This window comes from Apodemus sylvaticus, chromosome 19, assembly GCF_947179515.1.
Source record: "Apodemus sylvaticus chromosome 19, mApoSyl1.1, whole genome shotgun sequence".
NCBI classification, from domain to species: domain Eukaryota; kingdom Metazoa; phylum Chordata; class Mammalia; order Rodentia; family Muridae; genus Apodemus; species Apodemus sylvaticus.
Window position 1 is genome coordinate 37,286,412 of NC_067490.1, and position 22,790 is coordinate 37,309,201.

At 43.4% G+C, this 22,790-nt stretch overlaps 2 protein-coding genes across 5 annotated transcripts in view; one reads left to right on the forward strand and one right to left on the reverse strand.

The window, feature by feature from the left end:
* The window catches only part of Nt5dc1 (5'-nucleotidase domain containing 1), a 113,036-nt gene that overhangs the window by 82,727 nt on the left and 7,519 nt on the right, over positions 1-22,790 (reverse strand). For 2 of the 4 annotated variants that reach the window (XM_052162991.1, XM_052162994.1), the window contains exons 3-6: positions 19,611-19,682; positions 15,922-16,082; positions 11,180-11,259; positions 9,631-9,715 (exon numbers count right to left, since the gene is read on the reverse strand). In XM_052162991.1, the coding sequence (XP_052018951.1) occupies positions 9,631-9,715; positions 11,180-11,259; positions 15,922-16,082; positions 19,611-19,682 (398 nt within the window). The remainder of the gene's footprint in view (positions 1-9,630; positions 9,716-11,179; positions 11,260-15,921; positions 16,083-19,610; positions 19,683-22,790) is intronic. The other 2 variants (XM_052162992.1, XM_052162993.1) reach the window with 2 other exon arrangements.
* Col10a1 (collagen type X alpha 1 chain) lies at positions 2,243-7,904 on the forward strand. Its single transcript, XM_052162995.1, has 2 exons — positions 2,243-2,396; positions 5,783-7,904. The coding sequence occupies exons 1-2, from the start codon at positions 2,243-2,245 to the stop codon at positions 7,669-7,671; spliced, it is 2,043 nt and encodes a 680-aa protein (XP_052018955.1). The 3' UTR covers positions 7,672-7,904.

Here is a 22,790-nt window from a genome sequence, read left to right on the forward strand (position 1 = left end):
ATAGAAACATATATGACAATGTAGTTTTAAAAGTATTTATTTATGTATAAGTGTGTATTCTTGAGTGCATGTATGTGTACCTCATGCACACAATGACAGAAGAGGTCAGAAAAAGGGGTCAGATGCCCTGGAACTGGTTGTGAGCCACCATGTACACACTGAGAACCAAGCCAAGGTCTTCTGGAGGAGCAGTCAGAGCTCTTAACTGCTAAGCCATCTTTCCAGTATCATGATAATGTAGAGTGCTAAATATGGCAGTCAGCAAAACATTTAAAAGAAGGCAAAGGAAGAATAAATTATGCACTTATATTTCAACAAAGTGCTGTACAAGGCTTTGTTCAAACACACACCAAAAAAAGGACCTGTAACAGGGACAGGAAGATGAACAGGACAAACTCTTTTTGTCATCTACTCAAGAGTCAATATTCTGATTACCAATCAATCACGGGCCCTTCTTACTCTAATTCTTGCTAGATGCAATAAAGGGACATATTCCTACTGTGCACTGAATTTGCTCCAAGCGCGGTCACGGTCACCTGCACAGCGGATGCGACTCAGATCCAGAATGATGGCATGAACAGGGACACAGAACTTGGTCTCTCAGCAACTTGCAAATGCATTTCTTAGGATCCTGAAACACTGACGACAGTTCTCTATGGCTGTGAAAGAGAAGACCAACTACTTGCACTGATGGAGGCCAAGCTTATTTCTTTGGGAGAAAAGCCTAATTGGGACGCTTCAAGATCCCTGTAGGAAAGTGCATCATTAGTCCACTGGAGTTTTAAAGGGCGAAGCCTGAGGATTTTTCTCCCCTTGAAAGGAATGTAGTAAACTCATGTAAACACACAATAGGATTTTCGGGGTAACAGCCTTTTCAATTTATATGGTAAAAGGAAAACTAGAGGAGAGTCTAAGGCCACTTGCTGGCCTTTGTGTAGCTATGAGCACAGACCTCAAACCCTTCAGGGATACTGAACAGCTAACTGTTATAAGTCCAAGATGTCTTGCACTTGCTCTAAATTTTTAAAATATTTAATATGAATATATCTGAAATATTTAATGTTATCTGTTTCATGCACCAGCTTCTAAGAGCTTTCCCTAAAATCCTGATATGCAAAAGAATATACCTCCATTTTCCCCTTTTCCCCTTGGGCTTAAGTCTCCCAAGTTAGTAAGCATTTAGGTAAGCTATTTTTACAGAACTTTTTTTCCCTAATAACTGAAGGATTAACATGATGATTTAAATCCATATTCTCCCCAAAATAAGTCTCATATTTTTGCATATTACCAAATATTTTCAGTCAAATAACACAAGAATATACTTTTTAAAAATAAAGAGGGCAAATCATCATTCCATCATGAACCAACATTGGAGTCAGGACTCCTAAAAGGAAAACAGAAAAAAAAATGGTGCACAGCTAAAGCTATTAATATATAATGGAGACAAAGAGTTTATTTTTCAATGAGAATAACAAGGAAAAGAGCCTGATTTTGTATGCCTGCCCAATAGGACTTCCCACCATAATTAGTGCTTCTCGCCCCTGAGGGGAGGAGCTTAGGCTCAGGGTAACTTCATGCAATAAGGGAAAAACAGTATAAATACTCCAGGGCAGCCATGAGGAGGGCATTATCCACTGCTCACTGGGCAGAGGAAGCCAGAAAGCTGCCCCACACATCTCCAGGAACGTCCAGCACCAGGTAAGCCTAGACTGAGGGTCAATGGGAGATGTCCCTGTCAGCTGGCTTGGAAACAGGCTTCACTGTCATTATATATCTTTGTGTGTGTGTGTGCATGATTTTTAATAGTGGCTTTCTACAACAAGGTACCCAGATGGGTTCATTTGTACTCATCTATTTAAGACATTCTTAACAAAAATGACTGTACGAATTTGCCTTCATGTGAATTTCAATTTATCTCGAAAGTTCTAGCTATGTCAAAGACTCTGGATTATTTAATATAGTCATCTAGTAATTAGACTGTTTAGTGGGGGGGGGTGTCATTTTATCTTTAGAGTATTAGTTCAAAGCAGTTTCCCAAAACTAGCAGGACATATATATTCATGCAACAAAAACTTCCCTCCTTTTATGGAATATATTCTAAATATAAAAGGTCAGTCATTAAAAAACAACATGAGACAGCTATATAAAGAATCAGGCTATAGAACATCACAGAAATAAAACAGATCAGTGATTGGGCTATGTGTAATTATTCTCTTCTGTTTTTCAGGATCTATTTGAAAATATGCTGCCAAAAATCCCCTTTCTGCTGCTAATGTCCTTGACTCTGGTTCAGGGAATGTTTTATGCTGAACGGTACCAGACGCCCACAGGCATAAAGGGCCCGCTTGCCAGCCCCAAGACACAATACTTCATCCCATACGCCATAAAGAGTAAAGGTAAACTCAACTGTATATTCTGTTCTAGTTTCCAGACGACTGGTGCTTTGAATAACGTTAATAATGAGCACCTTAACAAAATAAGTTCCAGTCTGTTCTTATATTCTATGTTTAAGTCTTGATTGGCTTGAACTATTACAGCGGAATGATGTGTAGAAATGACAGGTCAGTATAGGAACATAACACCCTGGAGAAGTTGGTATAAGAGAAAGACTGACGAATATCAAAGATTTTTATGTATGGGGCCACATTGTTTTCCCTCTCAAATGATGGTTTCATACAATTAACTGATTACCCAGACTCTAGAAACATTAATTCAATAAAATTAAGTTAATTTAAACTAAAAACAATTGAATAGACTAGAAATTTTATGTATCTAATTACTTAAACATTTGCTTTAAAAACCCTAGCCTGCAGATATTGAGGAAAACTGGTATCAAATAAAACCAGTCCCCAATAAACCTAATGGGCAAGGGAAGCAGCAATTCTTGTAATTACACATTCATGTACAGTGCCGTGGGTCGCTCACTGCACAAGCAGAACTGCTCTAGCTGTCTGGGCTCAGAGTTCCAAGGGCTGCTGTGAAGTTTAAACATGTGTCTACATCTGCCGGGTGTGTATGTCTAGCTATTGCTATATTCATGGATGGTTGCTTCTCCTGCTTCTCTCTCAGGGAGAGCCTGAGACATCTTATCTTTTTCTGGAATCTATCCCTAACCTGTCTGGCTTTGTTACTGTGAAGGGTGTCGAGCCAGTACAGGCTAAATAACCAGAGTCTGTCAGGGAGGGCAACTCTCAGGTCTTATCTTTGCTAATTCCATCTACAACGTCAGGCTCGGTGATGGCTGATAACGTAAACCATCTTCAGATTTTCTTGTCCGAGGTATTTTTCAATTTGGCCATATACTTTGTCTTGAGCGAAGGTGTGCATCGTAAGCTTCAAAAGGTAGAGTTTTGGAGACAAGGATTTTGAAAAAAAAAATCAAATCTTTAAGTATGTCTTTTTTAGAAGAGAATTTAGACGTTGCACGAAAGGCAGCTTAATATTTAAAAAGGATGGGAGATACTCTTGACTGCCTCATAATATAGATAACCTGAAGGGAAGATAAAAGGTAGAAGGGATGGATAGAAGACAACCTTAATCTACCTTAAAGCAGGCAGCGATGGGTTCAGCACTCTGGCCAAATCTGGATTTTTTTAGTACCTTATACCTTTTAGTGTCACAAAAAACTGCTGAGTTACATAAAACTCAAATGCACTACTGTGAGAAGGCTAAAAGTATTTCTGTCTTTCCATCTCAAACATACTGCATAGCATCCTACTGTTCTTACAGAACAAATGGAAATATCGCCTTAACAGATACAAAGCCAAAACGACTAGTTTAACTATTCAATCTACCTTGGTCTCTTTTTCAAAATGAACAGAAATTGCATCCACTGCTCTCCAATGCCAGGCACAGCAGTGTCCTGCAACAAACATACATGCTCACACTGGGGTGACAGCAGGAACTCAGAAAGTTCCTACACCATCCCAGGGCAAATCTGCTCAGCACATGCTAAGGGGGGGGGGGGAGATCAGTCAAAGCCCTTTCAATTGCGCTGTAGGGAAGCTACCCAGTCACAATGCACAGTTGAACATGTAAGAACCGGAAGAGAAGGTAGCTTCTAATCTTGAGGGTGTCTGCTGCCCCGCGCTTACTTTTCCAGACAACAAGCAACAAGCTGATGGCTATTCCCACAAACACTCACAAAAGCCATTCTTACTTGCACTGAGAGTTTAGGATCCTAAGGCAACAACAGTTCAGGCTGCAAAGATCCTTACCCTGTCACTGGAGGTCAAGTGGTGCTATCCTTTCCCCTAACATGTGTTTCCCCCTTTGTTTTAACAACAAAGACAACAACAAAAACAAAACAAAAACCCATATCTTCACAATTCCATGACAATTATTTTTGTGTAACAATAATCCTTATAATTAGTTGCTGAAGCAAATTCTGCATTTGAAAACTATACAATTTTCCTCTAAGCCATTAAAAATCCCTTATATACTGATCAATTTTAAGTGTGTCAATATTATACATACTTATCATGAACGCACACCAAAGTTAATCTCAGGAGTTATCTTTGAGAATTTTAGTAACTATTGTTGTCTGATTACTCTTAAGTGCCAGCTGTTTAATTTAAATAGGAGAGAGTTAAAAAATTAATGTACTTACACATCAACAGCAGCTAAAGCAAATAATATTCTTAAAAGTATTGTCAAAGATAATTTAGAATTGTTAATAACTATCCTTTATTCTCCAGTTTGACTTTTTTAAGTCATTAAAGTCTTAAGAGAGTTTATCATATTAGAAAAGTTTAGCTAAAAGTGATAGGTATAGCTCAGTGGTAAAGTACTCACCAAACATTTATAAGGGCCTGGTTTTGAGATCTAGAACACATGAGTGTGCGTGTGTGCGTGTGTGTGCACATACACACACACACACACACACACACACACACACACCATGCACAGACACATCATAAGATAAAATACACACACACACACACACACACACACACACACACCATGCACAAACACATCATAAGATAAAATAAACAGATCTTTATGTTTTGTACTGCTTTTCAACAGTACAAAAAACTAAAGGTTTCTAAAAACTTATGAAATAAGATAATTTAAGTAAAAATTGTATGAGTAAGTAGTAAAAACCATCTGCAAACTTTACAGTCATCTTTACTAGTCAAATATAATTTCTGAGAAATACTTTGTGTGGTGTTTACAATGACTACAGCCAACAGGCAGAAACGAGCATCATCAGCATAGTATATGGTGATGTCTAGTAGACTAAAGGCTAAATCCCACCACTGAGGTGCATCTTAAAGTAAGCATCTCGTGTTACATCTCTAGGTCACATTCCCGGCTTTCCTCATATCAGTGGTTCAACAGCGTCTTCTGTCACAGGCACTCAATAAGGGGTTACTAAAGTTAGACTTAGCACGTCAGGACAGTGCTTTGGTTAACTGAATCCACATCTTAGGAGATTAAGTACTTCCTAGGTTTTGATCAGCAGTTTGAAACTATTTTATGTGCCTCATCAACGTAATATGTATAAATCCTGTCATTCTTTGCCTCCCTTGTAAGTCAATAAAGGAGAAAAAAAAAACCCCAAATACATATCAGGGTTGAAAAAAAATCACAAGTCTAACTCTAAGCTGTTCGGTAGGTAAACAAATCCATCACCCAGACCGTCCAGCCCCATGCAGGACTTTTGTGTGTGTGGAAGTCACCCAAACACAGGGCACTGCCTCACCCTGTCCTCACCCTGCTTTGAGTCTCCAGTTGCCTTTAATGTTGCTCACGCTTTGTGGTGTGTTGGTGTGTCTTACAGGGATTCCAGTAAGAGGAGAACAAGGCATTCCTGGTCCACCAGGCCCAGCCGGACCTCGAGGACACCCAGGTCCCTCAGGACCGCCAGGAAAGCCGGGCTATGGAAGTCCTGGACTCCAAGGAGAGCCAGGGTTGCCAGGACCACCAGGAATATCAGCCCCAGGGAAGCCAGGCCTGCCAGGCCCGCCAGGCAAACCAGGGCAGAGAGGACCATATGGGCACAAAGGAGATATTGGCCCAGCCGGCTTACCAGGACCTCGGGGCCCTCCAGGCCCACCTGGAATCCCTGGCCCAGCTGGAATTTCTGTGCCAGGAAAACCTGGACAGCAGGGACTTACAGGCGCCCCAGGACCTAGGGGCTTTCCTGGGGAAAAGGGGGCACCAGGAGCCCCTGGTGTGAATGGGCAGAAAGGGGAAACAGGATATGGCGCTCCTGGCCGTCCAGGTGAGAGGGGTCTTCCAGGCCCTCAAGGTCCCATAGGACCCCCTGGCCCCCCTGGAGTGGGAAGAAGAGGTGAAAATGGCATCCCAGGACAGCCGGGCATCAAAGGTGACCGGGGTTTCCCTGGAGAAATGGGACCATCGGGTCCACCGGGTCCCCAAGGTCCTCCTGGGAAGCAAGGACGAGAAGGCATTGGGAAGCCAGGAGCCACTGGATCCCCTGGTCAGCCAGGTATCCCAGGAGAAAAAGGCCACCCAGGGGCTCCAGGAATAGCTGGGCCTCCAGGAGCTCCTGGCTTTGGAAAACAAGGCTTGCCAGGTTTGAGGGGACAAAGGGGACCTGCTGGCCTTCCCGGAGCTCCAGGTGCCAAAGGGGAACAAGGACCAGCAGGTCATCCTGGAGAGCCAGGTCTGACTGGATCCCCTGGGAATATAGGACCCCAAGGACCTAAAGGAATCCCAGGGAACCATGGAATCCCAGGTGCTAAAGGTGAGACAGGTATGGTTGGGCCTGCAGGGCCCCCCGGGGCTAGAGGAGCAAGGGGTCCCCCTGGGTTAGATGGAAAAACAGGGTATCCTGGGGAACCAGGTCTCAATGGCCCTAAGGGTAACCCAGGGTTACCAGGACCGAAAGGTGATCCTGGAGTGGGTGGAGCCCCTGGTCTTCGAGGTCCTGTTGGCCCTGTAGGAGCTAAAGGAGTACCTGGACACAATGGTGAGGCAGGTCCAAGAGGTGAACCTGGAATACCAGGTACCAGAGGCCCCATTGGGCCACCAGGTGTCCCAGGATTCCCTGGATCTAAGGGTGACCCCGGAAACCCAGGTGCTCCAGGCCCAGCTGGCATAGCAACCAAGGGCCTCAATGGACCCACTGGTCCTCCAGGTCCTCCTGGTCCAAGAGGTCACAGTGGAGAACCTGGTCTCCCAGGTCCCCCAGGGCCTCCGGGACCTCCCGGCCAAGCAGTCATGCCTGATGGCTTCACAAAGGCAGGCCAGAGGCCCCGGCTTTCTGGGATGCCTCTTGTCAGTGCTAACCATGGGGTAACAGGCATGCCCGTGTCTGCTTTTACTGTCATTCTCTCTAAAGCTTACCCAGCAGTAGGCGCCCCCATCCCATTTGATGAGATTTTGTACAACAGGCAGCAGCATTATGACCCGAGATCTGGAATCTTTACCTGTAAGATCCCGGGAATATACTATTTCTCCTACCACGTGCACGTGAAGGGGACTCACGTTTGGGTAGGCCTGTATAAGAACGGCACGCCCACGATGTACACATATGATGAGTACAGCAAAGGTTACTTGGATCAGGCTTCCGGGAGCGCAATCCTGGAGCTCACAGAAAATGACCAGGTGTGGCTCCAGTTGCCCAATGCAGAATCCAACGGCCTCTACTCCTCTGAGTACGTCCACTCGTCCTTCTCAGGGTTCCTAGTGGCTCCCATGTGAGCACTTCCGGTCAAGCTCATACTAACCCTTCCGCTTAGAAAGGCTTTTCCCCCAGTTCCATCGTGCCCTCCCTGGAGATGCATATGGAGGTAGGCTAAAAGTAAGGTGAACGACTTAAACTTTCTAAAGCGCACTCCGGGACCAAGTTTCCTCCCGTAAAAGTGAGCGGCAGCAGTGGGTATGTGAGGATCCTTTCGAACGCTCAGTAATCCTAAAGCCCTGGGGGATTTCCCGTCATTCCATCAATATTTACATGCTTTTAACAGAAGCTTTAAAAAAAAAAAGCCTCTCAAAAACAGAAGTAAGACTCTAACGATAAATCTCATTTCAAAAACTCAACATTCCCTTTTCAAAAACGTCCATTTTTAATATGAGAACATCTAGGAAACAGGCAGGAAATATCACGTAACTTTGCATTCTTTAAATACTTGAATATCCAAATTTAAATGACACTGTATACCCTAGGATATTTCTGATGGTGCGTCACTCGATGGCTCATACAACCCCTTTCAACAAGATAAATTCGAATGCACAGGTACAAACATAGTATTGAAGTGCACATAAGAAACCAAAATACTGTATTAAAATTAATTTCGATTACAGGGTGCTTTGTCACAGCTGTTTCAAGCTCTTCTGCAAATGCAGAGAGTCCACAGACCTGGTGCGACTTGGAAACAGGTGTCTGACTTAAGTCAGGAACACAGTGTGATTACTCTGACTTAATTCCTCACATCTTTGTAAAATGATTTTATGGGCTTATAAGACATTAGAATAGAAACTCTGTGTGCCTTCCGATTAAGAGGAAGTATAAATTAGCATTAAGGGTTTCAACATCGGACTAGAAACGAAAAGACATTATTTATTTATGCTCTGTACTGTATTTTTACGTTACTGTTTAAAACTGGTAAGCTGTACCTCACTTTATTAAAGCCCGGAGTATTTAATCTACTTGGTATTACAAAGCAATAAAATGACACGAATAGATCTTTATTCTATGCTGAGTTTACTTCAAGGCGACAACAGGCTGCTCTCAACCACGCTTTGCAGCTTTTCATTGGCTGAAGCTAATATGACCAACAGTGAAGCGGTGGGTGACTTTACAGTTGTCATGGGTTTGTCCCTCTGTCAAGGTGGGAACAGCACATTCCAGGTACTATGAGCCTGGACTAAATCTGATGAGTAATCACAGGGAAATAAAAATATATATATACATCATTTCAAAACATTGATTTTTATCTTAGAGGGAGAGAAGAAGGTGTCACACAAATATTAGCACATTTTAGTCATAATATTTAAAATTGTCCTGATGGCTCAATTTACTGAAAAGAAGTCATGTATTTTGTTGTTGTTGTTGTTGTTGTCAATCAAAAGGCAACATATTTCAAAACTTAAAATCCTGCTGATTAGCATCTACTGGCCCGCTTGGTAATCAAGGCAGTCTGACTCAATCACTAGGGCAGCAGAACATAAAAGCTACTCACTCTGAAATAAGACTCCGTAAACCTGCAGCAGAGGAAAACTAAAAGTCCTAGCTTGGGGGTGGCGGTAACTCTGCTCCCATTCTCGGCCAATCACTCCTGTTCCTTACACAATGAGACAGAATGGAGGCAGGCACTTTATCTGTCCGTTTTTCCCTACCACACTGAGGGTCACAGGCATCAGTAGCTCCCACTCCTAAGCCAGAAAACAAGGACTGGGACTTTCATTCTAGGAGACATCCTCCTGCCGGGGAGAACTGCACTGGGAGACATTTGAAGGTAACTGGATAAACTGGCTCAGACTCCTGACAGCTACAGCCACGGAACAGATATAGGTGCAGGAATCAGGACTAATTTTAGAGCAAACATTTTTACCAGATTAAATCCCAAGCAAGAAGCAAAAGAGGTAGACTCTATCTGAATCAGTAGACACGGGCGGTTAACAAACCTCTACCAGGAGGCCTCTCTTCACGTTACTCACCCTTAAAGGCTGACATTTTAAAATTGTGTTGTATACCAGCAACTACATCCTTCCAAAAATCAAATGTTTTTTGACCTCTGTTCTGCTAAAAAAAGAAATTTCCAAATGTAACAAGTGCAGTAATTCTGCTTCTAAACATAGAGGTAAAGCTACAGCAAAATCATTACATGCATCTACTTTAAGGTAGGAATTAAGGTAGGAATTCGAGTTTTAGAAAACCTGACAGAAATATTCCTCAAAACCCACTGCTACAAGTCAACACACAAATAAACATCACTAAATATTACTGCAGTTCACAGAACCCAACTAAAAGGAAAGTGTCCATGTATACAGCCTAAAGCTACAGAATATCTAACTATGCAAGAAATTTACAAAGTTCTATAGTTTCTGAAATAACAACACACTTCTTACTGCATGATGGTAATACAGGGCCCAAAGCAGGTTAGTTCTGAATTCAGGGTCCACCTAACCTGAATTTCTACATAAAAATCAATACGTTACTGCAGCAGGATGACTGAAATGCTAAATCCAAAATGGAAATCATTTTATGGAAAGATTTTCCAAGCTAGCAAAATAAAATAAAAATTAACATTCAACTATACAACTCTACAGCTCTTTATTTTATAGAAACATTAACGGTGTCTTCTCTTTATACAAAAGACCATTACTCATTTATATATAATTATGCACATTACAAAATACAAAAGACTGATGATCTGTGCTCAAGTCAAGCAGAGCCCTTGCCTGGAAGCTGAAGAACTTGGGTTTGATCCTCAGGCTTGGAGGGGAGAGGAAGACTTGATAGTCCCCTAAGCCCCTATTGGTATCAGATAAGGAACAGACTCCATTTTATGCTAATAAAAATTAAAATGCTGAGAATATACCTCAGTGGAGATATGCACGCATGCTCTAGGCCCCCAAGGAAAATCCCCAGCGTCAAACCAAAAATCGTTCTTGCTCAATGAAAACATTCACAAATGTCTGTCTGCGATTCTCATTTTCATAATAAGCCACTTATACACTTAAATGTGATTTTAAAATATGTTTGCAAAAAGAAAAGAAATACTGGCGTGCAAACCCTGTTACATCCATGTGTCTTAAATCTACGTACAAATTGTCAAATTATGATATTTATTTCATATGGGCAAGCACAAATCAAAAAACTAAAAAAAAAAAATTGCCTCATGTTTCTGGTTTGATTTTTAGAACACATAAGACATATGGAATTCTTAATTAACTGTACTGCTTTTTTTTTTTAAATCTGCTAATGAAAGCAAGAAAATATCTGCTCAGAGCATATTTTGTTTCTTTTTTTCTAGACTTTTATGCCCCCTACTGGAGAAGAAGGTATCCTTTTTTTTTTTGACCAAACTTCGTTTTTGAAAAGGGTACCATTATGTAATTTTCCAAAAATATTTTTGACCAATTTCACCATGTTTTGCTTTCCTGAGTCACCTCTGAAACCACCCAAAGAAAACAGAGTGAAATCTCAACCCAAGAGTCACACCTAACTAACTCCTCTTACTTATGACTAAATACGCCCACTCACCTTTGACAAAGAGTCCACCACTCTGGCACAGAGAAGAGCCCCTGGCAGGTCAAAGTAGTTATCATAGAAATAACACTTTCCTAAAACAAACAAACAAACAAACCAAATCAGTGTCCCTGCATGTGGAAAAGAGAGAAACTGCGTCTGAGGAGAGTCTGGATGCCCGCATAATTATCTGCAAAGCCTCCACTTTATGCCGCTCTGTGAGTTGGAGGTAGGGGAAAAGGTGTGAGTGTGTCATATGCATCTGTAAGTGAAGGCCAGATGACAATGGTGCCACCATGTTTTTAAGGGCGTCGGGCTTCCATGCGTTCCTACATCTAAGTACTGGGATTGTGAGTGTATGTGGCACCATGCCAGGAATTCTTTTGTTTTTTTCTTTCTTATTATTTTTATCTTTTTTTTTTTAAAAAAAGATTTATTGATTGTTATATGTAAGCACATTGTAGCTGTTTTCAGACAAACCAGAAAAGGGCGTCAGATCTCATTACGGATGGTTGTAAGCCACCGTGTGGTTGCTGGGATTTGAACTCAGTACCTTCAGAAGAACAGTTAGTGCTCTTAACTGCTGAGCCATCTCACCAACCCTATTGTTTTTAACTTAATATAAGCAAAATACTTGTCCCCTTCCCTTCTCTTCCTCAGATACCTCTCATGTAACTTCTACCCCTGTGCTCTCTTTCTTTTTTTATTAGATATATTCTTTATTTATATTTCAAATGTTGTCCCCTTTCCTGCACCCCACAAAAACCCCTAATCCCTCCCCCCTCCCCCTGCTCACCGACCCACCCACTCCTGCTTCCCTGTCCTGGCATTCCCCTACACTGGGGCATCGGGCCTTCTCAGGACCGAGGGCCTCTCCTTCCTTTGAAGTCCAACAACATGCCAGGGGTTCTAAAGGTGGATTCTGGAGATGGAACTCAGATCCTCCCTAGCCTTTTTAATTTTTATTTGGGGCACATTTTATTTTTTTTTAAGATTTATTTATTATTATATGTAAGTATGCTATAGCTGTCTTCAGACACACTAGAAAAAGAGGGCATCAGATCCCATTATAGATGGTTGTGAGCCACCATGTGATTGCTGGGAATTGAACTCAGGACCTTCGGAAGAGCAGTGCTCTTAACCGCTGAGCCATCTCACCAGCTTCTTGGGGCACAATTTATTCGTGTTACATTTGTCCTTGAACAAATGTGCAATGCACAATGGTTACTGTTTGCTGAATATGGACTAAACGTTTTATAGTAATTTTAGTGAAAAATCTCCATTTCAATTCAAATTGGCCTTGCTACAGCTTATCCTTTTTTTCATATTTTAAAGATTTATTATTATTTTTTTTAATGGAGTGTGTTTGAGTGTTGTCTCTGCATGTATGCACTATATGGTGCCTGTGGAGGACAAAAGAGGGTGTAAGAACCCTTGGAACTAGAGTTACAAACAGCTGTGACCTGGGAACCGAGCCCTGGTCCTCAGCTAGAATAAATGCTCTTAACTGCTGAGCCATCCTTCCCAGTCTCCATGCACATCTTTTAGGGAATGTTTAAGTCCCAATGACACTAAAAGAAAGTTGAAACATGACATCTGTAGGTTAAACATTTTATTAAAACACATTTCAATGGCAAAAATATATAACCTCAAAAAAGAGTATATTATCACTATAAAATGCAATATGAAGAAGCCATAATATAATACTAGTCACCAAATTTCCTAAGAGTCAAATCTACCATTAGAGTCCTATGAAACATTCTCCACAATCTGCCCTGATACTTGTGCTGACTAACCCGTGCAAACACTGCATTCAAATTTCATGCTATGTCAGATAGACCGGAAAACCTAAGAACATCCAGGGCAAGGACAGGGAGAAAAGTCATGCCACGCGAATGGACCATATCGGAAAAACTCAAGAGCATGGGACGCTCCAGGGTCTCACCTGAGAAAAGGAATAGGTTTATTCTGTGTGGCCCTGGGGTAAATCAAACCCAAGGCCTTCCTTGGCACATTTGTCACCTCTGGATTTCCATGTCCCAGGCAACTCAGATTCTATGAGTTGGCACATGGTCCATGCTGCATCCCTGTGACCCAACATCTGACTCCAGCTGTGCCGCTGAGCAGTGATACACAACAGATGTAACAGAGTCCAGTCACACGCTTTCCCCCAAAGGTCCTGGAATCACATGGCCCAGATGGCCAACTCAACTAACTCACCTCAACCTCCCTGAAATCTTGGGGAAATCCAGAGCTCATTGTTCCCTATTTCTACTCCATAATACTACAAGACTATGTAGGCATAGTCTAATTGCATTGTGGGACCACTAGATCTTTTTTCTTCATACTTCATTACACTCATAACATTTTATTTGTGGGATGGGAGAAGGCTCTGTGGTTAAGAGCATGCATACTATTCTTCCAGAGAACCTGTGTTTAGAGCCCACCACTCATAATTCCAAACACCTGCAACTCAGTTACAGGGTGTCTTGACATTCTCTTCTGGCCATTGTGTGTACCTGCACTTCAAGTTTCATTTTTAAAAGAGGCAGTCCTTGATTGTGTATCACAGTCTGATACCAATGTGGGACGCCAGAGAGAACTGGTAAGGTTGTTGCAAGTTCAGATCCCGGATAAATCAGTAAATCTCGTAATTGAGAATGGCACGCATTGAACTAGCTTCGACCAGGTGCCTGTCCTGGAACACGTGACCACAATGCCCCATTAAGAGGACCATGACAACAGGCCACATAGTATAAAACCTAGAGCTCTCCATGCTAATGAGGTATCTAGATAGGCCTCAAGTGTTTAGCCAATGAGCTTCCCTTCCTGGGCATCCCTTCCTACAAAAGGTATTCAATCTCTGGTTCAACCTGAGTAAGACATATGCATCTTCATCCGAAATGAATAAAATAGTTTGGACAAGCAAGGACTGTCTCCTTCTTCAAGAACTGCTGTGGGGGTGGGGGGAGCCCTTCCTCACATGGAGTGGCATCCAAGTCTCCTTCCATACTCTGCCACTCACTCGGAGCTAGGCTGGACACCCACCCCATCGCACCCACAGTTTGCAGTCCCTAGCGTATATGCTCACAGGAGTTTGAGAACCACAGCCTCTGTCCAGCCCCTGCCGTTTCTCACCCAGAGAAACAGAGGCTGGGACCCCTATCTCAGACTGCATTTTCCCTTCCCTGAGCGGCATGTTGGTGGCCACCCCATCAGCAAGTCAGAAACACAGCCTAATGCCCCCTGCATCTCACCTTCCCTGAGCAGCAGCCACACCCCTGGTGTTCAGACACCCCAATGGGGAGGCAGAGATGCAGAATGACAATCCTAGCCTCTGCACACCTGGATGACAGCTCTGCCCAACAAACCACGTAATATTCGACCAATTCAAAAATCACCAAGATGGGCATGAGGAGATGAAGCAGAAGGAGTTGCCAAGTCAAAGAAAGAGTACCCTTGGGTGGGCACGCAGTGAGCGATGAGGCTGTCATAACTGGGTACCTGCTTTTTCATAGCTGTGCAATATTTTGCTTTTCAAAATATTCAAAAATTTGAATAGCTTCTGAAGCAAAACGCTTAGCTATGTGCTTAGCTTTCCGTGGGAAAGGGAAGAAATTACTTAACAGGGTTTTCTGCTCTTGGGAATTGAACATACAACTTCACACACAGGCATACTCTATACCAGTGAGGGCTGTTCCCAGCCAGAGACAACGATTCATTATCATTACGTGGGAAGGAATATTTGACTGAGATGGGCAAAAGCATCCAATACTGAACTCTAAGGCAAAGTCTCATTTTCCTTACCCACCATTTTCGTCAACCCCACCCAGACCTCCTAATACTTTCAACCCACCAGAAAGACTTAAAACATCTCAAAAGAAGGCAAATATAAGCAGGCCACATAACAGTAACAAACAAATGTTAGCCATTTTTAGGTTATCACAGGTCTGAGTGGTAGAAAGATCAGGTTAAGGCAGAGAGAATGGAGAAACAGCCTAATTCCCCCCCCCCCCCCCAGACAGGGTTTCTCTGTGTAGCCCTGGCTGTCCTGGAACTCACTTTGTAGACCAGGCTAGCCTTGAACTCAGAAATCTGCCTGCCTCTGCCTCCCAAGTGCTAGGATTAAAGGCATGCACCACCACCACTGCCTGGCAAAACAGCCTAATTTTAATGAGGACTCCCCGTCCATAAACAGATCTTAACCACTTCAAATCAATCCCTGCATACCTACATCAGTAAATAATTTCTAAAATATTGCTTGTTTAGCTTTGGTGAAGCTCTTCACAGATTTGAGAAGAACACGTGGAGTCATTTTAGAATAAAAGCCGGAGGCAGGAGCTAGGGCGGTCTGCAAGGAAGCAGGATCTAAGGGACAAGAGTACCAGGCAGTGGAGATATGAAGACATGGGAGGCAGGGAAACTGAGGACAGAGCGCGTGACTTACTGCTGCACAAAGAGCCCAGTCCAGTTAGGGGGTGCACCATCTACAGGGTAAAAGGAGATGGGTAACACGGTAACAAACATGGGTAAAAGGAGATTCATGGAAAGCTTCAGCACACAGTAGAAATGTGGCTCGCAAGTACAATACTAAATAGATTAACATATCCAGAAGAATAACATATCCTAGTGCTACAAAGTCAAATCCATCCCTTTGGACATCTTGCTGGCCAGAGGGGACTGAGGTGTTTCTTTGAGTCCTCATACTGCAGCAATAGGCTAAGAGTGAAGCAGCCGGAGTGAGGAACGAGCCCTACCTGAGCAGCAAGGGATGTCGGCGTTTGACACGCTGCGTTTGTCTGACGCGCAGGGCTTGTCTGACGCACAGTGTTTGTCCGACACACAGTGCCTCCACTCCTTCTTGCTGTAGGCCTCAGTCAGTGCCTCTGGAGTCATCATCTTGGTGCCGTGGCTTGCCCTGTTGAGGAGAGAGGACTTCAGAGCTCGCTATAGCTCCCTGGATTATATCTGTGATGACACTGAAACTACTGCCCCCCAATCTCACTGGACTTAACACGTGATTCTCCTGCCTCAGCCTCCTCAGTGCTACCTGTGGGCCACTGTGTTCAACCATTGTTTTTCATTTTATGTATCTGGTTTTCAGCTGGGTTGAGCTCAACCAGGCTGGGATTCTAAAAGCCCTTCATGGTCACAGCATAACAACCCACAGACTGTGCACTTAAGGCAGAAAACGCTTGCCCAACTAACACAAGTGAAAGTAGATCAGTTCAAAGCTCATGATCCGGATGCTCTGGGATTTCTACCACAGCCCTGGCTCTTCCGCTTGTGACCTTTCCACTAGCAAATGACGACGCCGAGCGCCCCTGTGCGAGGGTACTGCTGCAGAAGGGACTGCCGTTTTGTAGAGAAGCTGTGGTGTCATCAAAAGATGAGACGAAGCCAGTGTGGCAGCACATATTTGGAATCCCAGCTCCTCCAGAGGGTAAAGTCAGAGGCCCACAGGTTTGAAGTCATTCTGGAAACCTTAAGAAAGACCTTGCCTCAGACATAAAAGGGAAAAGAAAGCATTGGGAACGTAGACTGGTGGTAGGAAACTAGTCTAGTGTACGTGTGGTCTTGGATTCTAACCCCAGTAACGTACATATGCGCTACATATGCACGTACACATGTACACGTGAATACACACACACACACACACACACACACACACACACACATATACACAGCAAGAGCAAAACACATGTCCAGCTGGAGCAGTGAGGAGACAATGAAGCAGACTGGGTGGAAAGGGTGACTGGTAGCAGGGAAGCAGAGCCACCTCAGCTCCATGGAAGCAGTAAGCATCTGGCACCAAGGGCCCGTGGAGACAAGAGTGGACAATCCGCCCACACAAGGACACATACATCAGATCAACAAACACCCTGGAATCACACTGGCAAGCAGCAGCCAGAGGAACGTAGCAAACAGGACAGGATTCGGAAAGAGCTCAGAATATTGTGTTCAGAATATTGCTTCTGCTTCACTAGGGCCACACCAGGGGACTCTCGCTTTTTACCGTGTCAAGGCTGATGTTTTATATGGTTCTTTACGAGAACATATAGTGCGTTTGATTTTTGGTTGAAAAATAATCTGAAGGGGAAAAGGAAGAGATGAAGGAGACCAAATGAGGAAGAAAACACACAGAGGTCTGACACTTCAGAAGACTGGGTCAAGATGGAGGAAGGCTACAGGCAAACACGAGCAGACAAATAGCTACTGTGTAGGATCAAAGACATCATCAGGGGGCTGGAGAGATGGCTCAGCGGTTAAGAGCACTGACTGCTCTTCCAGAGGTCCTGAGTTCAAATCCCAGCAACCACATGGTGGCTCACAACCATCTGTAATGGGGTCTGATGCACTCTTCTGGTGTGTCTGGTGTATTCATATAAATAAATAAATAAATAAATAAATAAATAAATAAATAAATAAATGTAAGTTATTCTAAACTAAAAGACATCATCAAGGAGATAAATAAAGTGTGCTAGAGGAACTTCAGGTTATTCGGAAGTTGAATTTGGAGAGACAGACTGGGCAGACAGACAGACAGACAGAAATGAACAAGTAGAATATGACTGAAGATGTCCCAGAATACGACCAACTTGACTATAGACTTAAACGTCATGGGCACTGTATTTGCATACCCTTAGACAGATCCCCTAGCTGCCTGAAAAAAAACATAGGCCAATAAAGGACAAAACAATCAGAGATAAGGCCGTACATGCTTCCTTTAGAGGCACCTCAGGGGAGAGTCTGGGGGAAATATGAAAGCAACCTGATTACAAAATAAATGATCTTTCCAAAGTATCCAAAGAGGGAGTGCTTGGTCTATATTGAGTCTTCTCTGACACTGAACAAATGGATATAAATAACAACAGAGGTCACGTTGGCACAACGACACTGTGAGTACGTGCTGGGAAATAGTCCTCACTCCACGGTGCTCTCCCTAAGACTCAGCGTCTTATTAACTGCTTTTCATACCCTGACCAACCCGAGAGGCCTGCGTACACTCAGAGAAGAAGGATGAAAAGGGAACCGTAGCATGGGGCTGACTTGGTCCAGAAGGAGTCCTGCATGGTGCAAACAAGTACGATCTAAAGTGGTGTACACAGACCACCAAACCCTATCCAGTACCCATCAGCATCTTCTTTAATCAAAGCATCCCTGATGGTACTCTAAGTACCGAGTGAAAAACAAAGTATGATGTCCATGATCTTTTGAGGATGTGGATCAAGCAGAACACTCCTACGTTGTACAATAGAGTCAAACTTGTACAGCAATTCTGGAAATAAACTTGGTGGCTTCTCAGAAAATGGGAATAGATCTACCTCCGGAGCCAGCTATGCCACTCCTGGGCATATACCCAAAAGATCCTCCACCATCCCACAAGGACTCTTGCTCAACTATGTTCATAGCAGCTTCATTTGTAATAGCCAGAAACTGGGAACAACCTAGATGTTCTCGACTAAAGAATGAATAAAGAAAATGTGGCTTTTTTACACAATGGAATACTACTCAGCTATCAAAAACAAGGACATAAGGAATTTTGCAGGTGAATGGATGGAACTTGAGAATATCATTCTGAGTGAAGTAACTCAGACTCAAAATACATCGATGGTATGCACTCACTTACAAGTGGATAATAGCCCTTAAGTACAGGAAAACCAAGCTACAATCTACAGACCCAAACAAGCCAATAACAAGGAAGGGCCTTTGACAGGAGCCTAGCATAACCGTCGTCCTTTGAGAGGCTCCACCTAGCAGTTGACTTAAACAGATACAGAGATCCAAATCAAAACATTAGATGGAGCTCAGGGAGTCAGGAACCAGAAGAGAATAGGAATTCCACAGAAAGCCCAACAGAGTGAACTAACCTGGACCCTTGGGGGCTCCCAGAGTCGGAACCACCAAATAAAGAACATGTATGGGCTAGACCTATGTATGTATGTATACCCCAGCATGTATGTAGCAAATGTGCACCTTGGTTTTCATGTGGGTCCTCCAACAACTGGAGTCGGGACTGTACCTGACTCTGGTGCCTGCCCATAGATTCTGTTCCCCTAACTGGGTTACCTTGTCTGGCTACTGTCAGAGAGACTGTGCCTAGTCTTGCAGTGACTTGATGTGCCTGGGGTGGTGGTGGAATGGTGGTGGGGTGGTAATATGGGGTGAGGGGCTTCCCTCTTTTCAGAGTAGAAAGGTAGGGGGAGGGGGATAGAGGGTGGTGATACAGGGATATAAAGTGAATAAATAAATTTTTTTAAAAAAGGGTAGGCAATGACACAATGCATGTTATTTTCTACTGTATTTCCTGCAAATATTTCTAAGCAGTTAAAAGGAATACAGAGCTATTATCCATCATATGAGAGACTAAAATAATCACCCTGTCTTGTAGCTTAAGGACTGTACACTAGTAATAAGGTATCTGACGACAATAACATTGTATTACCTGAGCACAGTGCCATCAGCTGCGAGTTTAATGAAGGTCCCGTCTTCCAGATCCAACGCCAAACCCTTGCAACTAAAATGAAAAAACAAACAAACAAACAAACAAAAAAAATGCATTATCAAATGTTACAATGTTAAAGAGATTTTCTCACCTGAGCAAAGGATATGTTAATCAATGCGGGTGAGCATCCAGGAACATTAAATCTCACTTAAAAATAGGAAATCTTTAGACTTTTGTTAAAAAAAAAAAAAAACTCAAAAGAAAAAATACTAAATGAAGATTATCCTCTACCTTGTTAAAATATTACTAATGTTTTCTGTTATCTGTTATCTAAAATACATTGGCAGGTGAGATGGTTCAGTGGGTAAAAGTGATTGTTCAGGGCCCAGATACAGGGTGGAAGAGAAAACAGACTCCTGAAGTTGACCCTTGACCTTCACATGTGTACTGTAGCACATGTATTCCTGGACCTGCGCACACACGCACAAGCATGCATGTGCGTATACACACACAAATCCAACTAAAACACATACAAATGGAAAGACGCTCAAGAATATACACAGCTACACACATTTACAATGCACAAGCTGACCTCTTTGCCAGGGTGCTTTCTACATGGCTTCTAATGTACTTCCTTCCACAGTTTTACTTTTAAAAACTTACCCTCTGGTCAAGGAGCATTATTGAAAACTAGTAAAAAGGAGGTCAAATACTAAGTTCTAGGTTCTTTATTATAAAAGGCTTGTGGGATCTGGAGAAAACTGGATAGATTCACTATTGTGAATAGTAACAGCAAAGCGGCACATGGCGGGCCAAGAGCAAGGTCAAACACATGTGAGAAGGCGCGTGCGGGTCATTAGTTGCTTTCCTTCACTGTAAAGTTTCTAGGACCAATAATTCCACATGGTTAGAGCTTTGTGTTACCTCCCAGGGCAGAAAGGATGTACTGAAGATAAACAAATCTCAGAGGGATGCTCAGTGTAGGACTGTTATATAACCTAATAAGTATTTTCTTATTTTTAATTGATTTGTGTGTTTATGTGTGTTCACATGTGTAGGTGTGTAGGTGTAGGTGTGTGTACGTGTAGGTGTGAGCCAGAAGCTGACATCAGGTCCCTTCTATCCACCTTACTTTTCTTTTTTTCTTCTTTTTTCTTTTTGGTTTTTCGAGACAGAGTTTCTTTGTGTAGCCCTGGCTGTCCTGGAACTCACTCTGTAGACCAGGTTGGCCTCGAACTCAGAAATCCACCTGCCTCTGTCTCCCAAGTGCTGGGATTACAGCTGTGCGCCACCATGCCCGGCAGGGTCCACCTTACTTTTCAACACAGTGTCTCTCACAGGACCTGGAGCTCACCAATTGCCTAGGCTGACTGGAGAGCAAGGCCCTGGGAGGCTCCTGCCTCTGCCTCCCTGAGGCTGGGATGACAGCAGTTACTGCACTCATCCACTCTCCCATCCCTCCTCCCATCCCTCCTCCCCACTTTCTCTCACTTGAGAATTCTGTGCTCACATACAGTGTGCTCTGATCACATTCTCCTTTCCATGCTCCAAATCTTCCCATCTTCCCTTCTACCTCTTCTAGGCTGGGATGAGAGCAGTTACTGCACTCATCCACTCTCCCATCCCTCCTCCCATCCCTCCTCCCCACTTTCTCTCACTTGAGAATTCTGTGTATATGTACAGTGTGCTTTAATCACACTCTCCTGTCCATGCTCCAAATCTTCCCATCTTCCCTTCTACCTTTTCTAGGCTGGGATGAGAACAGTTACTGCACTCATCCACTCTCCCATCCCTCCTCCCATCCCTCCTCCCCACTTTCTTTCACTTGAGAATTCTGTGTACATGGACAGTGTACTCTGATCACACTCTCCTTTCCATGCTCCAAGTCTTCCCGTCTTCCCTACTTCCTCTTCTAGGCTGGGATGAGAGCAGTTACTACACTCGTCCACTCTTCCATCCCTCCTCCCACACCTCCTCCCCACTTTGTTTCCTTTGAGAATTCTGTGTATATGTACAGTGTGCTTTAATCACACTCTCCTGTCCATGCACCAAGTCTTCCCCGTTTTCCCTACTACCTACCTCCTCTTCCTAACTGTGTGTGTGTGTGTATGTGTGTTAAAACCAGAGTCTACTGGGGCCACTGGTTTTACCGAGTTAAATATGGAATTAGTCAAAGGACAAAATAACTTCTACCTAAAAGTTTTCTGTTTAATAAATTAAAATACTGTACTTTGAACATGTTTAGACGTTGGTATGAAAATGAACTTTCAGCTTGTGACCACTTGTACATGAGTAGCCTCTCAGAGGCCCCATCCTTGAAGAAAACTGATGTTTCCTCTTCTTAGAAGCCCTCAACTGTCCACAGCTCACCTGCCAAGGGTGGGACTTGGTCCCGTCTCCCTGCTCCATGCCCGTTTTTTTTGTCTCCCTGCTCCATGCCCGGTTTTTTGTCTCCCTGCTCCATGCCTGGTTTTTTGTCTCCCTGCTCCACCTGGCTGGAGCTTACCCAGGACCAGCGCGTGCTGTTGCTCCTCTGTGAGGAAGTTTCTATGTGCGACTCTCCAGTTGGTTCCCGAGAAGGTTCCCTTGCAGTCACGCACCACCTTTACCGCCCATGATCTTTCCACTCTCTCTTTGCAATGATCCTTGGGCCTTGGGAGGCCCTCAGCTCCTTTGGTTTTGGTGGGCTCTGGAAGACTGACTGAACCTCTTGCTTGCAGACTGCTGACTGAGCTATCTTTCCAACCTTAAATGACGAGACGGGGACTTTCTCTGCTACCCAGCTAACCTGACCAGCATCCTCCTACCTCAGACCTCAGGCCGTGGGTAGCTAGAACTCCATTCATACTTGCATATGCTACCACACCTGTCTAAACTCAACAGTTTAAATGAGGCATTCTTGCTTTTTGTTTGTTTGTTTCCTTAAGTGAGGAAGAAAGACCAAGAACGCCCTTTGTGAAGTTGAAAAATCATAAATTGGGGAGGGAATTGAACAGTAAGAATCGTAAAGGAATATTTATCCAAAGGCCCTAAAGCAGTCACTTATTTAAACATGATGACTGCTCTTCCAGGGTTCTAAACAACAAAACAAACCTGTTCACAGAGATGCAAATTACAGTTCTTAGTCACCTGTCAACCGACTGAAACTGTGTAAAAATATCCTCTAAATAGTCACAAGTT